The sequence below is a fragment of the Varroa jacobsoni genome, unplaced genomic scaffold (genome assembly GCF_002532875.2).
Source record: "Varroa jacobsoni isolate VJ856 unplaced genomic scaffold, vjacob_1.0 scaffold_728, whole genome shotgun sequence".
Lineage (NCBI taxonomy): Eukaryota > Metazoa > Arthropoda > Arachnida > Mesostigmata > Varroidae > Varroa > Varroa jacobsoni.
The window spans coordinates 58485-75372 of NW_019213630.1; the positions used below are offsets into that span (position 1 = coordinate 58485).

Genomic DNA, 16888 nt, shown 5'->3' on the forward strand with positions numbered 1-16888 from the left:
ATAGCCAGCTGTCGGTAACAACAACGAGAGCAGCAACGACGGCGTCAGCAACAGCCGAACGACGATGTGTTGAAATTGGCCTCGCCGCGGGACGATGTTACAATAGTATAGAGTGTTGCACATGTCGTGACATTGACTACTGTGTAGGGGGTCTGTGGGGTATGCCACGTTGACGTCTGCCGACACAAGCCCAATGTTCGCTAGTAACAGGTAACAGAATGGTTGTCGCCTACATCGCTTTGCTAGGCGGGGGTAGTCTTTCTAAAGATAACTCCGTCCGATGCTAATTTTACTGGCAGAAACAGCAGTGGAAGCGGAGATAGCGTGTTTCCGGTCGTTGTCGCCTAGGCTGACTGCTTGTCTGCTTCGGGTCGCTCCGGGTAGCCTGCTAGCTAGTAGATGACTGCCGCTAGCGCGCCGCATATAGGCAATGCTCATAGCTGTGGTAGTATTGCTGCTGGCGGCGAAAAAACACCGCTATGGAACTTTGCGGTGACGTTTGTATTGTGGGACCTAACAGCAGCAGCAACAGCAGCAGCAGCGGCAGCGGAATCTACCAGCAAAGCGCCGATACTTGGTTATTCCTGCTTATGACAACGAATTGGACGGAGTGTGGAATCGAGTCGGCTTCAGCCGTATATCGAGTCCGCCAAAGACAGCCGCTGCGAGAATGACAATTCAATTTACAAACGTCTCTCCAACGGCGATCCATTGCTCTCCTTCAAGTAGCTATGTCTACTATTAAGGCATTACGAGACGATTCATCACGATAGTTTGCCACCTATATTGATTGTAAGGGTAGCACATGAGACAAATGCGGTCGAGAGGAATTCAAGTCTCAATCATGTTCACCGGAACTGTCGCTGCTGTTGTGATCCTAACTAAACATAGATAAACAAAGCAAGGCGTCATTTCCAGCGGCTGGAAACTCGGTAACTGAAAACACCCCCTTGGGATCCCGGCTGGCATAATATTAACAATCGGCTAAGGTCATCATTGTCAGATGATCAAAAGAGCGTGACAAAGAGAGTGGCCATAAAACTACGTAAAGGCCATGTTCCAAAGCAAAGATATTTAACAGCGGACTATTTAGATAAGTATTTGAAAGGCTACATGACCTTCACTTGATAGAAAGTCGACGTGGTAGGAGAAGCTCTGATGACGATGACGCTCATATTTGAGGCTTTCGGAAGCTATGAATGGTGGCTTGTGACCATTATAGAAGTCGCCTATTGTAAAAGCTCCTATGAACTAGACTCATTCCTCATAACCTCTCCTAGTTTTTCTCCGGAGTCGCCGCCTGCCTGCCTGCCTGCCGAATCGCTAGGGGCTAATGTAACAAGGATCAGTTATCAGTATTCATCGTCGTTACAGACAGCTATGTTCGTGGTAGCACTCCCTAATAATACCGTTACCATAGGCACACTGCAGCATAAAAACCTGTATCCCCGCTCAGCCCAACTCTTTTTTTTCTTTCGTTTCTTTCATTTTTCTATTATTGCTCTATTTCGTTTGGGGTGAATCTTTACTAATATCGCACCCAAGCCGCCACCAGCCGCCGCACCCAATCTCCCGCCACCTGTGACCAACACTACCGACATATGCAATTTTCAGAAATTGCATAAGCATACAGCTGGTAAGTAGAACCGTGCTCGCCGTGTTACGGCTATGATCGAACGACTGCACCATCTGCCGCGTTTCGTACCCCCTTCCCACGGCCCCCGTTCCGTTGCTCCAGATCCCTCTGTCCGCCGTGAATATTTATAGCAAAAAAAAAAAAAAAAGATGATTTTGTGAAGGTTCGTATCATAATCTTGCTATGCTGTCAAGGTGCCATTGCAATCGTTTATGTCGCCGCGATAACGTCAACCGCTATTGTTGTAGTTGTTAGTTGAACGACGCCAACTATAGACTCACGCGGGCGGCAATCACAGGTGAAACTAGGAACGATACTACTAATATTCCTACTAGCTAACCAGCATTTTGCATCAACACACATATACACAGAGATATATTTCTCTACAAATAAAAAAAAAAAAAAGAACATAATACTATGGGACTAATACGTGCAGTGGAGACTGCAAGATTTTGTTCAGCGTCGACCCGTTCGCGTCGACTTGGTTCAATTGTATACTAACAACAGACATGAAACAAGAGTAAAGTTAATTATGACAATCGCTACCAGCCGACAAAGGGTCAACGCTACAATCATTATCGTGGCCGTGTGTTGTTGCATAATATTGTTCACGTTTTAGAAAAGGTACCATGCCTTGATAGGCTCACGAACTCGTCCTGCACCTACTAGTATTATGCCAATTAACAAATCAAGTGATGCCGACAAAAAGCGTTATTATTGGCTACACCGGAAGACGCCGAAACAGCGTAAAGGTCGACAGACGGCCGTGTTGATTCTAGGCAGGACGTCTATACTGCCACAGTGAAATCTACTACAACTCAATCGACGAAGGACCAGCTAACCGCAGGCCAGTACATGCACCGCTAAAGTACGACAGAACCGGTAATCTCCCTAATTTTTAATAGTGTAGTTTTATGAAGCAATGCGCTAGCGGCTAGTCCTTGTCATAAAGTGGCCAACATATTTTATCATTTGTAGGCAATGAATTTTGAGTTACTATTGATGAGGATGCCTCGTCGTCCATTGAGAAAAGAAGCTGTCCCTGAGAGAATACACCCGACAATAACTCTGCGGTGTAGAGTGACTTAAACTGGTGAAGAAAGAACAAAGAGGCGGATAAAGTGTCTCTAAATAGAAGCATCATGCTAGAAAAGGGAGACAACGGCATGTCAGCGCTACAACTCAGATAAAGAGAACTTACTAGATAATCACTGGCATACGATAATAATAAAGACAAACGCCAAGACCGCCACAGTGAAGCCCACGATGCCCTGCGCGGTTGACCGATAAGAAAACGTGGGTCTTCGTTTCTAGTCGATGTATAGGGAAGAAACGTGTCCTCCCTACATCTTTTACATAAAGCATAACTTTGGCACGCAACTGAGTGGGTGCATACAGAAGACCTGGATAGTTCACGAGCGGGACAGTGTAGCAGTGCACGAGAACGAGAGTCCATTTTATTCAACATCTGTGCCACAATTTCGTTGCCGTCGCTACTAAACCTATGATTCATTAGCGTCACAGTAACAATAGATATCATCGTCCGAACGATTAAAACGTGCTCAGTAAATATCATCACGCATTTATCGGAAGTCCATGTTGAATTTTCAGCTCTGCAGTCTTCGCTGCGTGGACTGGTGCTGATTTCAACGGAATCAATGGAGCTCAATAAATCGAGCCACTGTGGTAGAATTCACGTATGATAAGGTCTCGGTTGATTCTGGAAGTACCGTGGGTCCGGTCGTAGACGAATAGAACTACGCACAGAAGCTGACGACGTCTTCGACTTGGCAACGTGAAATCGTAAAACTTCGCTTATATTGCACGTACCGTACGGTGTCTGATAGGATTATCGGGAGAATAATGGCGGGGTACAAATTCACCAGTCAATTAGACTATCGGATAATTAGGCCATTTTTTCCATGCAAATCTTTATGGAAAGGGCGAGTCGGACAAGGCAGGATAGATCGAACCTGTTTTGCGGTTGATGATCTGAACTATTTTTGGCTGAACCGGTAGCCATTCTACGAAGCAAATGGGTGACGGGCTCCTGGATGATGGTTTAGCAACGGCATAGATTAGCATGAATATTGAGTACTAATTCATCTACACTCGATACATCTCTATACATTCCGCCGTCTGCATCCATTTTGTTAATGCAAATAGTCAAAACCTATGCAGTGACCTTAGGGGCAATTTCAGCTAACTTTGTGTGCTATTAAATATCAAGTTCAAATAAAAATAGAACTGAGAAAAGAGATCGATTGTGTAAAAGTTACGTTACCACTTAGATTATTATTCTACCCAATGGGCTTTTTCATTGGCCGCTTGGCAAACGCCTAAACTCTGATTTATCTCCAAAGATCCTTACGTTCGACTCAGTTATCTAGGTCATACAAATGACTCCTTTGTGCGTGTATAAACTATTTGCCAACTGTCAACTGAGATAGCAACAACAACAACCTTGAACGTCGGTAAAACGCAACAGCGAACAGCAAGCTGGCTTCAGTTGTAAAACTTCGAAGTTTTTGTCTTGTTTCTCTCACGGCTGGTAAGTATAACAGTGGCTAAATCCGGCTGTCAAACAAAAACTATGTCAGTGAGCCTGCTCTAAGCCAAGTGGGACAACGTAGGCGCAATAAGTCCGATTGTATTTCTTTGCTCTATATTGAAAAGTTGCAACCCATTTGTCTGTTTCTTTGTCAACGCTTCCATATATTAGAATCAAGCTCCGATAGACATGCCAATGCTCGAGCGTGTTGACGTCCTTGTCTACACTTCAACGACCGCGTTTGTAGTACACTGATAATGACAAGACTATCAAACGCGTACATCTGGCTAAGTTGCGCAAAACTTGATAAGTTGGCTAAGCAGCAGTGTCTATAACAAACAATTCAATTGTGTAAGTTCATAACAACATCTGAATGTTCAAGTAGCAACAAGTTATCTATCAATTTCAACTTTAGCATTTGTTGTGTTAACGGCAACTGAGTGTTATTATCCATTATTCCATAGATTTTAGTCAATTTGGATGAAAAATCACTATAAGTAACAACAGTAAAAGATTGCTGGACAGAACGGGTGGATGGACATGAAACGACCCCTTTTCCCTTACTTTTTTTTAAAAAAACAATAACAACAACAACAACAAGAAAAGCTAACAACAACAAAGACTGCGAACAGAGAAAATGCGACGAAGTTCTTCAAGGGTTTTCCCTGCTCGGCCTTTTCTATCTCTGTCGACGCACAAAGTCTCCTACTCGATGTATCGCTCGATAGGGATGATGAGCAAAGGTTTGAAGATATCTAAACGAATACCCAGCCAATGGAATAGTCGTTAATACTCGCGCTTGTTGGTAGAAATTCCCATGACAACGACGAGAATAGCAGCAATATGAATCAGTGCTTATGTTGTTTCTATCGATTTTTGATTCTCAGTTGCTCATGTTGGAGTAAGTGACATCCTAATATCCTCATGTTTTTTCCTCTCCTATTTACTAATTTAACCTATTCCACTGTATGCATTAGGCCGAAGAAAGGAAGCTAGGACGAACTGCATTAACAAATTGTTTATAGCAGGGCCGCTGTGCGTCAGGTATCTCGGTCAACAGATATATAGTTCCTTCGCCTTATGAAAGATTAAACAATATATGACTGTTCTAAAAATGACTTTCCCAGTAATTTGTTTCCATTATCTAAACCGTACCCATATAGGCAAAAAAAATCTCTAAATACATCTGTGTATCTTAAACAAACGTTTGAGAATCCTTACTTCTGTGTAATTCTTACGTCTAACGAGCCAGCTGTATTTAGGCCGTAGAGAAACGCCAAGATGCATTGGTCATTTCGAAGGGTTGGGTCAGGCGAACATATTCTTTGGGGGTATTTTCCAAATAGCGAGTGCTATTTAATTCTTTCTTATGACTAAATCTATTTACATTTATGAGGTTTACATTTATGGATTCGGTCAACTTGCGGAAGTGAAGCGTCCGATCGGCCGAGCAAGCAGGGGCATGCACTGAGTTGCTCCCTGACGCATACGGCGCCCGGCTGATATATACGTACTTGAAACCACAAGTGACACAACGTTGCGGCCTCGCAGAGCGCAGGATTTAGCCCAACATTGTCGCTTCTACTACGCGAGACATGTTAGATTGTGTCGGCGGCGTATGTCTGTCCATTAAGCGGTTGCCTTGACTGGGGCTGCCTGGGGGGGGGGCCTGGGACGGTCTACTGTAGCATCTCTCTAGGTTAGCTGCAATCAATAGCTACGTTTGTGGAAGGTAGCGCATAACAATGTTCTTTTTTTTGCTGGAAAATTGAGCGACCAAGACTAAAAAGAGTGTTCACACTACAATTGAAGGACTTAAAAATAGAATAGGTATGAAAGTTATTTGAAATTTCCTTTCGAATTTCTCTCTAATATGACCCGACTGGTCACCGGAAGTTGTTATTCTATCAGCGTCTACCTGCCTGTACCCAACCAGTGTAGGACAACGTATTCTTGCTTTGTTTCGCTGTGAACTTAGCCTTTTTTTTGGCCAGTTCAAAAATGTTCCTTACAAGTACATGGCTGTGTAACAGTGCAAAATGGCAGTGGTCGCAAAGGTCCATTATTTTTTTCATGCAGATACTAAGGTTCTAGTGCAGCTCTACTTGCCTAGTGGTATGCTGTCCGTTTCGTCTACACCCAGTCATTGGCTTCTATCCTGCTAGTTCCACTTCAATGCTCTGCAGTGGCGCGATGCGCTGGAAAAGTCTCTTTTTGCGTAGTTCTGTTCAGTAGTCAACGTTCAGTCGAGCCCCTCTACTTCATCCTCCCTGGCAGCGTTTGGTAACTGCTAGCAATCCAACTGACTACCATTACTGCTAAGCCTAATAAACTGGCCCTACAATTTACGCGCGATGTTAACCTATCTTTCTCGAGTCCATTTTTTTTTTCGCGTCACCGTCAAAATCGGCGTTTGCTGTTCTATCCCAGCTTGGTTCGGCTTAGGTCGCGTCACATCGTCTCGTTTTGCCTGCTGACGCTAATGGCGTGACGCGCTTCTCTCTATAGTTTCCATATTCTGCTAGATGCGTTTGCGGTTGTTGTGATGGAAGCGACAGCAGTAGTAACAGTATTATTAGTAGGAGCAGTAAACCCATTGGTTTTGGATTAGGTAGATCCTATTATCCTGGGGACCAATCCTTTCGCAGCTAGAAGAAGCCAACCGTCTCAAACAATTCCTGACGGCGACGGCACTACCGGACGTAAAACTCGAAGCATTTACCTATTTTAGTAGCGCGAATAGCAGCTATCTGTCAGCTGATAATGGAAGCGATCTCGGTAATGGTGGTGCGTGTTTCTCCATAGTGCCCCGCTGCGTATTGCTGGCGATAACGGTAGCTGTGGCGACGGGGAAGCCTCTGCCTGCGTACGCGTCTATGAAAAGCACTGTTTTCGACCGTCGACCTCCAACATGACGTCGATGGTGGAATTCCCTCTTGGAGATGACGCTGTACCTTTGTAGTAGCAGCAGCAGCGGCAGCATCGGCGGCGGCAATAACAAGCGTAGTGGACTTAGGGACAGTAGCGGCAGTGTTTTGCTCGTTCACCGTTGCCGAGAGACACTGAGCAAAGCGAATAGTTGCCAAAGAGAATACGCTTTCAGCTGCATATAGTCAGCCAGAGGAGTTGGGTTAAATGCGTGGGTGGCCAAGTCGCCGTAAAGGGAAAAGCGTCAACACACGGTTGACCATCTCGGCTGGTTTCGTCTCTCGATGCTGCCAGGAGCCTGCATCGAGTGCCGCTTGATGGCGATCCGTCGATGCTAAAAATTGATAAAGAAGTGCCGCACCATTGCCGTCCATAGTACGAAAAAAAATTCCAAAAGAACGAAAAAAGAAAGAAAAAGGAAATCGCGTGCCAGCAAGTGGACGCACAGCGCTGGCAGCCGTTGGCGAACTGACTACGATCGTAATGCAGGGCAAGCCTAAAGAAAGCAAACGCATCGTCGATACAAAAAAAAAAAAGATAAACAAAACGCAAATACTGTTTAATAAAGTATCGCCAGCGTCGTCTAATAGCGGCCGATAAAGACACTACGATTACTTCTAACTGCTTTACATCAGGTTTTGTTTCAATGAAAGGCCGGTTAAGCGAAACTGTCCTATAAGCGTCACTTGCGACGCGGCTAGTTGTCTAACTAAAAAATATAGTAATTTACGGGAAAAAAAAACATTGATTGAACCTTGGAAACGGTAGAAGGAATGCAGCCCCCACAAAATGTCTCCTCTAACCATTGTACGGATAACACGTATTCCACTAGCATTTGTTTAGCGCTTCAGTGGCCCATGTAGAGGATGTGTTGCAATCCATTTGGGGTTACATTACTACGCCACACCGTTTTTGCCGTCCACCAAGCCTCTGAATAAACCGACGGAGTCTCTTCTTTCTATAACTAAATAAAGTAAACGCCAAAATTAACTGTCGCACAGTGACGCAGCCTGAGTTTTCCAAAAAATGCCCAACGGGCTGGCTGGGTATGCGAACGTATATAACTGGCACAGAAACAAGCTAGTCTAAAGCAGTAGTTTTTTTCCAGCAGCTTTCCGCTTTCATTCTTTGTTTTTCCTAGTTTGTCTTAGCTGACTTTACACGACTTCGGACGCTTTTGCTCTAGTTTGTTTCTTCCTCTACGACTTGGCCCGAAGCTGATTCATCATTAAACTAGCCGAGGAGTCGATGCACTAGCATAAAACGCTAGGTTAACTTGATATTACTACGTCCCGTAACACGCCCTGTTGACCCGCACAAATGAAATGATAGTACAGCGTGCTTTTAACGTATGGCACGCACCGAGGTAGACCCTCTATGCGTTGATTCACTCCAATGCCGCTGCGATTTTGAAGTGGAGCAGGGATCAACAGCTTGATGTTGGACTGAGGGCCCTTTTTAAGATTCAGGGTAACATGGTCAGTCAGTGTTTATCACACCAAGATCTTATGTACTTGATAGATAGCCAGTGGTCGAGGAGCGCAAACATCGAACTGTATATTTCGATAGGATTACCGATTGTATCCTGTATTACAAAAACATTTTACCAGTGGAAACAACGAGACCTGGGTGAACGTTAACGGCTATCTAGACTACTGTTATGACTATGCAGATTATGAAATGCCCAATTACGCAATGTATCAAGAGGTAAACAGAGCTCTTTCAGATATTCAGGAACTTAGTTTACAATATTGATACATTTGATGTAGAAAATTATGTATCATTTAATAACTTGATTAGAGTAACGTTTCCAATATGTACGATAAAAATCAGATTCAATAACATTTCAATAAACAGTGATACCGTAGTTCGTAACCTATGCTCGTTCTTTAACAATAACAGTTGAGCTTTACGTTTGTCGATTGTTTTGAGTAGGTCAGCCTGAAGGAATCAGGTAGACATTGAAGCAGTCGCTTAAATGAAATAGAAAGCAAACAGACAAGCCGTCAAAAGATCGAAATAAAAGGTCACGTCATCCAAATATAACCCGCTATCTTTCGGGGTACAGATATTGGTTTTCTGGAAATTTCGAAAGGGATTTATAACGTACGATTAATGGCTATACGCTGACTGGCCACACGGCCGAATACCAATCCACCACCGTCAAGTTCGCAACTAATCGGTCGCTGTGAGCGTGTGCCGTTAAAGCTTCTTATTTTATCTGTATATAAAAGTATAACCGAACTGGTCAGCCGCCACCTCTACAAGGATGATCGTGATCTCCCTGTCGACGGTACTCTTGATCAGTCATTGTGTTCTCAGCGTGCGCAACTAATCAGGATTATCCGTATTCACTCGATCTTACGATGAATTGAATTACCTAAATAGCCCTATGCCAGATGTGAAGAGGCGACAATGGGTACTGGGCAAAAACAATTGTACGTAGACTGCCAAAGCTAATGGGAGTCTCTGTTGCTTATCTCGGCCGTGTCATGGGACTTAGCTAGCCGGTAATGCGGCTACGTCTTGCTTGCAAATAAACAACAGGCTGTAAATCTTCGAGATCATATTTGGTCATCCAGCTTTGGAACTCGGGAGAGCCCGTTTCCATAGAGCGAAACATCGATTCCATCACGTCGTTTCGTATCAGTGGACAGATAGTGTTACTGCCAATAGTGAATGGTCCAAAGGTTAAGAAAAAAGGTTCGTCACCGCCGTTGTGTGCAGCTGGGTTGTGTTTTGCAGCAAAAAAAAAAGGACAGAACGATCGTCATAGATAGGATCTCGTACGTTTCAGAATCGAGCCCACCACAAGTTACGTAACGGAGAGTTGCGGGCATATGATTCGCCAGCCTAAAATGAGCCGGGAAAAGTTCTCTAAATGGGGAAATCACAATCTGGACAAAGGGGAATCCATTAAATGAAAAATGAAGCTATCTATAATTGGATTTCTTCGTCAGCTGTATTAAAAAACAAGCTAAGAAATAACTATTTACCTATTTTTCGGTTCTTTTTTCAATTGCTTCAAATGAGCAAACTTGATTTTCCCCGACAATAGTACTATACGAGCAGAGCATTTCGTCGGCGGGCGTCCAGCGACCAACGCCCTTTCGAACAAAAGCTAACTTTTTCAACTTTGGAGTGTTATTAAAATAAATTTACCGCATAGAAGAACATCGACTCTGCTCGCTGCACAAGCCGACGAGTCTGCTATTCAAACTGAAACAGATATGGTTTCTTTTCTTAGATGTCTACTATTCCTATGCCCACATTGCTACCCGCTCCTCAGAATGCGCTTGCAACGGTAAAAACGGTGATCCAGCTGTAATGGCACCGTGTATTTACTGTCAAGGGGTAAGCCAAGGGCAACATTGACGTGGGGCATAAAGCAGCAGGGTATTGTCATTCGCCTCTGTGCATCCGCTACAATTACAGGAAGGCGCCAAAAATTAGGGGCCTCAGTGTGTGAACGGCGGTAGCCAGCCAAAAACTTGTTGATTTATTTCGACCGACGGAAAGACAAACGGATTACGAGATAGCGTTGAACGGAAAACAAGCTACACAAGTGTATCTATATCATGTGTTAAAGACATGACGGAAATAGGTAACAAAGCGGTTATTCGCTCGAACTTATTTTGGGTATCTGACACAGCCAGTAAGCTCTATTTATTCAACGGATCAACTAAGTACGTTTGTTACATGTCAGTTGTTTTTTCTCAGAGGTAACTCCGCTCGAAGCGATTCTCTGTAAGAAGCTTACGAATTTAAATTTCGAACGATTCCCAAAACTAGCTCGTCGTCACTTAGCGGCGACTGCTCGAATATGCAAAACAAGCGACAGTGATTAGAAACTTTTCGAACAAAAGTTACCACAGTCGCTGATGAACGTGATCTAGCGTACATGACCTTCCGATCAGTCTAGTGATAACCATGTGAGCGCTTTTGTTTCTTAAACGGCTGGTATATGGTCAGCTTTCGTTTGAAACATCCAGAAAAAATCTTGTGTCAACATGTTAAAGTGACAGAAACCGTGGCTTGCTCCTTGACATGACGTCAGTGTCCCGACGTACTCGTTGCTTGCATTTATTTGCGTCTATATGTGGAAGGTCTGGTAACTGCAAAATGCATCATCAAGTTGGCACTTCACTTGTCCTTCCAGGCTCGCCAAACTTATAATACCATCCACCTTGGCCATGAGTATCTACATACGAGCGTCTATATGCGTCGTGCTTGGCCAGTACAGATATGCCTCAAATGTTCGTATTCAAACTAGTTTTGCCCTGTGGATCGCTAAACGATAATAAAGCGTTTCGATGAACGCTTAGGCTCTAATCTCTAACTTACTTAAATAGGTCCTAGCTATCGCCTCGTCCAGGCCATCTTTTAATATTATATATTGATATTTAGGGAATGGCATCATAAGCATTTAAAAACCAATGAAACAAAACCAAGATGGCAAATCTCTAAAAATAAAAAAAAAAACAGGAATATACAGGACTCACCCGAACGCGTTCCTGCAGTTGCATTTCGTGCTGCTGCGCCAGCTGCCTCTGCTGGTGTCTATAACTCTGCAAAAGGAGTTGCTGTTGTAATTGTTGTTCCTGTTTCATGGCGACAAGTTGTTGCTGGAGTTCCAGGAGTGGCACGACGATTTTGTTTGCACCTGCAACAACGCCGGTACCGCCGGGGCCCGTAACGCCCGCGACAGATGGACGTAGAGGCTCGCTTCCCGAGGGAGACACGGTTAACACAGCTTCACTCTCCTGCTTGAAAACACACGCACGAGATGCAGACCGCGCACAAGTCCGACTTGCGGTATTATTATGAATGTTCGATTCTAACAACGTATAAATACTTCAGCTTTTTTAAGACTGCTTTGCACTTAAGCATCCTGTCGAACGACTGGAACGTGCCAGCGCCATACGAAGCAAGCTTACGCCCGTTTTCTATCATTGGATCGCTAGGTGCCCCTAGGCAGACAAACACGTCACTGGATTCTAGGAGAACTAGCAGAATGTATGTACGTCGTGCACGAGCAGCGAAACAGAATAGTCTCAGACTGCGTTACGTCCATGCATACAAATATCAGTCTACGCATGGCTACTTCGCGTCAAAACAGAACGTACCACTCGTCCGCTTCTGCCGGACAGTGACTCTGAGCTCATTTGCAACTGGTGAAGGGTTGGCTATATTCCTTGGTAGATTGTCAAGCAGAACGCACCATTTATATAGTGGAAAATGAACGTCGACTTCAGTCAAAGTTCTATGCGCGTGTATTTTCTAGTAGCTTGTTAAATGTACGTTCGATTTGAATAAATGTAAAATCGAAATGGCTCGCCGCTTCAGTTGCCTGGGGGGCACGAATCAACTGATCGGATTGTTGTACCAAAGGGCAAAGTGCATAGTCAGCAGGCGCCTTCGTCTCTTCAAATGCTTAGTTACCTATAGCTAAACGAAAGAGAAAACGCGTGTGCACCTCGGGGGATTATCCGTGCCTCCTTGTTTGGGAAAGCTTTCACCTTTGCGAGCTGTGGGCATGAGTTAATCAAGTCTTAGTATGTTCACACAATGGGAAAGCAACTCATCATGTAAAATGTTTTACTTTTGTCTTATTACATTGATCGAGAACATGGCGAGGCCAGCTCAATTTAATCGGAAATCGTCGAACGCTATGGTTTATTATTTCGGTGGGCTGAATTCAAAGCCATACATCGGCAATGAGCGACAATGCGTCGGCGATCACTTAGCCCCACGTAATTACATTACTTGAAATAAGTTCAGCAGATGGCAAAGAAAGCTATTATACATATATATATATATATATATATATACATATATACGCAGCGCTAAGAGCTTACATTAGTTCTAATTTAAATAGCTAATCAGTCTTTGCGACTAAGCTATCTACGCATATCTTATAGAAGCAAGAGAAACGTGTTGAATGCCCCTTATTGCCGGATCGGTTATTATCGAGACGGCCATACAAATGTGCCGCTTTGTAAATTCTGACTAAATTAGCTGCTCCGATGGTCTCAGGTACGGCACAACCAACCCTAGTCTTGAGTAGATATTCTAGTTATGCAGGTGAAGATTGTGCGCATCCATCGTTTTCCGGCATAAATCGCATAATAAAAAAGAAAATAGTTTGCACAGCTCATGGCGAAGCCAAGGCTACAACGCAATGTGTCACACCGCGGTGGCCGAAGTTTCAAAGTTTGCTCGACTTCAATCAGGCCAGAAGAAATCTCAGGAATAGGCCTTTTCGCCTTACAGTCAACAGTGTAAGAGTGTAACAGCATGCTATAAGTATGCATTTCAAGGCAGCTGCTGAAGTCAAATACTCTGAAAAGATAGGGCCATCTCTAACCAAACTGAGAAGTTATCATGGATGGTAAACAACGCAAGTGAACGTTTGCATATAACTGCATATCGTCTATGTGGCTGTACAATACTCTAGATTTATCAAGTAAAAGGACGCGAATGTAACGACCGCAGCGTTGGAAATGGGTTGGAATACAACCCCGTGGGGTGTAGAGGGGATAGAATGGGGGTAATATTGTATCCTATAATAAACAACCAATCAACTATAGCGATCAATACGTTTGAAATTGGAATGGTAAGCCACATTAGAAGAAACTAATCTACACGGCGCGTATTATAAAAATTATTAAACAATTTTATTAGCAAAGCCGTCTAATAAATAATTATCAAGGTATTAGGAGTCAGCTGAAATGTTCATTACTATGCAGGTAGAGATGTGACTTGGATGTCCTGTAGAGACGTACTTGAATATGTAATCGTCGATAGACGCAAAAAAATGAAGCCGCACAGCAGACCGTGGCGTCGAAGAGCGTTTGTATATATTAAGAGCCAAGCAACTCGTGAATGAGTAAGTTATGTCCTCATACAAGGTCGAACGGCAGAAAAGTATCCGTTTTCAAGTTCCCTGCTGAGTGTTGGAAGCTGGCTCACGGAATTTGAGACGGTTCCCTTAAAGAAGTAGCAATCGGGTTCATCCGTTCAAATAGCGCGCAATTTCTGTGCCGCGAAACCGTTGCATACGTATTTGTTTTCCTCAGCCATTGATTTTATACGATTTGGTTCTGCTATGTCTCAAAAGTTCCTGAAGCTCTTACGAAACAGGGTTGTTCTTCAGGTTCGTTTATACGTCGCCCAATTATTGGCGAGACTTTCGGCGAGGTTTTGCCTTATTCTTTGTAATACCATTATGATATAATATCGTCACTTTTGCTCTCTACCGCTTGCTCCCTCGCTCTCTTCTTATATATGTATATCTCTATATATACGTAGTTTGTGGTCGTACCTCAATAAGCGGCATAATTGACTGCGTCACGGGCGGAGAGTTCGAGTTGGAGAAGGGTGAATAGTCCATTGGTAATGGTCGGGGCCCTGACATGGACCCAGTCGCTGGTCCGGCGCTAAGTGGTGCTGCTTCACCGTCTACAGTTCCGCCGCCATCATTTATGTCGCCTACTGCTCCACTCATATGGCAACTTTCCGTCGTCGTCGTCGTCGTCGTCGTGGCGTTAACAGTGGCACTTTCAGTTGTGACCAGGGGTACGGGAGTAAGAGCGCTCCCGATCCCGGTCACGTTAACTCCGGCAACTCCCCACGACGGTCGCTTGAGAATTTCCACAGGTCCCGCAACACTCGGCACTCCGACGGTGCCGTTTGACTTACCTGAAGAGAAAGAATGTCATAAAAGTGAACGAGCAGCTTGCGATAGGGAAAACGAGTCAGAAAATGAAATTTTTATTAATTGTGAACTTCAATATAATAAATAGACCAGTATAATCGATATAATTGTGTCAACAGCATTTCTCACGGCATGAATGTGAACATTCGAAAACATTGGAGAGTTTCCGTTGGCGCCTGTTTAAGGATACATTTCTAATGTTGAGGCTTCATAGGTTAACACTAGTTTTTGCTATCATTAAGTATATACCAAATGTATACATCTACCAAACAGTAGTTAAATTTCATAGAGCAATATGTAGCCCTAACAAACGAACAGAAAGCAAAATAAAGGGCATGTCCTCTCACAGCGCCAGGCTTCATCGATGCGGTACCATCTTAATCGGTCACTCTCCAAGGCTGTCAGTAGTCTTCAAACCTCTTATGACATCACTTCGCTGTGAGTTTGTTTGACCGCCTGAACCGTTCAGTAGCCTTCTTCTCAGCGTTAGTCTAGAAATAAATTGCGTCTGGCCTACATATTTGTAACAGGCCTGCCACTACGCTGAAGGTCAGGCTAAAAGACTGCTTTTGTCCTTATCGGTGACCGGCGACAGCGTCCTGTAGACGAACTACCTCGCCTGAGGAGAACGATGGAAATGGTTTGTCTGCCTTTTAGGGAAAGTAGACAAAACGTCTTCGAACTCCCGACCACCGAAGTGCTATGCAGATATTTTATCTAGGTTCAACATATCGTCGTTCATAGTTATAGCCCTACTTTTATGTACTGTATCCTCTCGTTTTGCAGGGCTCTTGAAATGTCTATTTTTTCCATTGCAAAAAAGCTTAATAGACACACAGTGAGCAGCAATTAAAGACGCTAACGAGACGCCCTGTCCAACGGGCGGATCAACGTGTATGCGTACGTTAAACGTTTTTTGAGCCGAACTATTGTTTGTGCCTTTAAACTACGCTCCAAAAGAACATCACGTTATAGAATCACTGGGTCAGCACCGTTCGTGCAGAGTCCTATAGGCTCACCCGCCTCTATACGCCATCGCTTTATCTCGTTCAGGCGTCGTCATTTGTGCCACTTTTTGCCTCCTATTTCTATAGCCGATGCAAGCGCCCAAAAACATTTCCCTTAATTAGTATGCTTACGAAGTAAAGCTATTAGACTAGACAAAGAACGTCCATATTATACCCGTAAAATATAGTACCCGTTGTACTATAAACTAGCCTGTCTTAAAACGGAATTTCTTCTCATGTCGACGGTGAAGCATTACGCAAGCTAAAAAATAACGACGTCGGGGGCAAAATTCAAATCGTTATCTACGATATCATATAGCGTCGTGATCATGAAACCTAGCGCTAACTCCCAACTGAGAAATTTTCGCACCAATGATGGACGCGATCGATATTCGGTAAAAAGAACAAAATTTATAAAAATCTTTGGTTAAAGCATTAGGGAGATTTGCAAGTGTTCGGCAAAAGGCGAAACCGAAGCTCTATCTATTGCCAGCCGCAATCAGGCAATTGGCCAATAGCAAACGAGCCAATAACGATGCTGTGAAACGTGTACATCTACGTTTCGAAAAGAGCGGCTTTATTTTTAAAATATTATAGATTAGCAGCAGGTTGTATTGGTACGTTGCTGGCGCATCACACTGTCAAACGCTCTCTATTACCAGAGAAAAGTACCACAGAATCTGTGTACCAACGAAAGTATGGCGTAGGTGATCTGCGCTCGCTATTGTCGCGTCGTATCTTATTTTCATCATATTCTATTCTGACGTAACTAGCCAATCGTAACGCATCTGCTTATTCATTTGATAATATAAATAGCTTTATAGAACGAGGGTGATTAGTGAATAGCATGGTAGGTACGTGGTCCCTTAGAGCGGAAAGGACACTCACCTCAAAGAACCTTTCTGCCGATCTTTATCGAACCATTCGGGCTCTGAATACAAATAATGTCCACGCTCATTCACCGATGCTGATATGGGCAGATACACACACATACACATATATATGCGTGTCTATCTTTCTCCATATATATATATATATATATATATATA

General features: G+C 43.7%; 1 protein-coding gene across 5 annotated transcripts in view; it reads right to left on the reverse strand.

Moving 5' to 3' along the window:
• Positions 1–14816, reverse strand: part of LOC111263057 (histone deacetylase 4) — a gene marked incomplete at its 5' end in the record, with an annotated part of 62087 nt that extends 47271 nt beyond the window's left edge. For 4 of the 5 annotated variants that reach the window (XM_086969443.1, XM_086969442.1, XM_022837814.1 and 1 more), the window contains 2 exon segments: positions 11618–11878; positions 14440–14816. In XM_086969443.1, coding sequence (XP_086825569.1) covers positions 11618–11878; positions 14440–14816 — 638 coding nt within the window. 5 annotated transcript variants of the gene reach the window in all.
• Positions 14817–16888: the final 2072 nt, after the last annotated feature.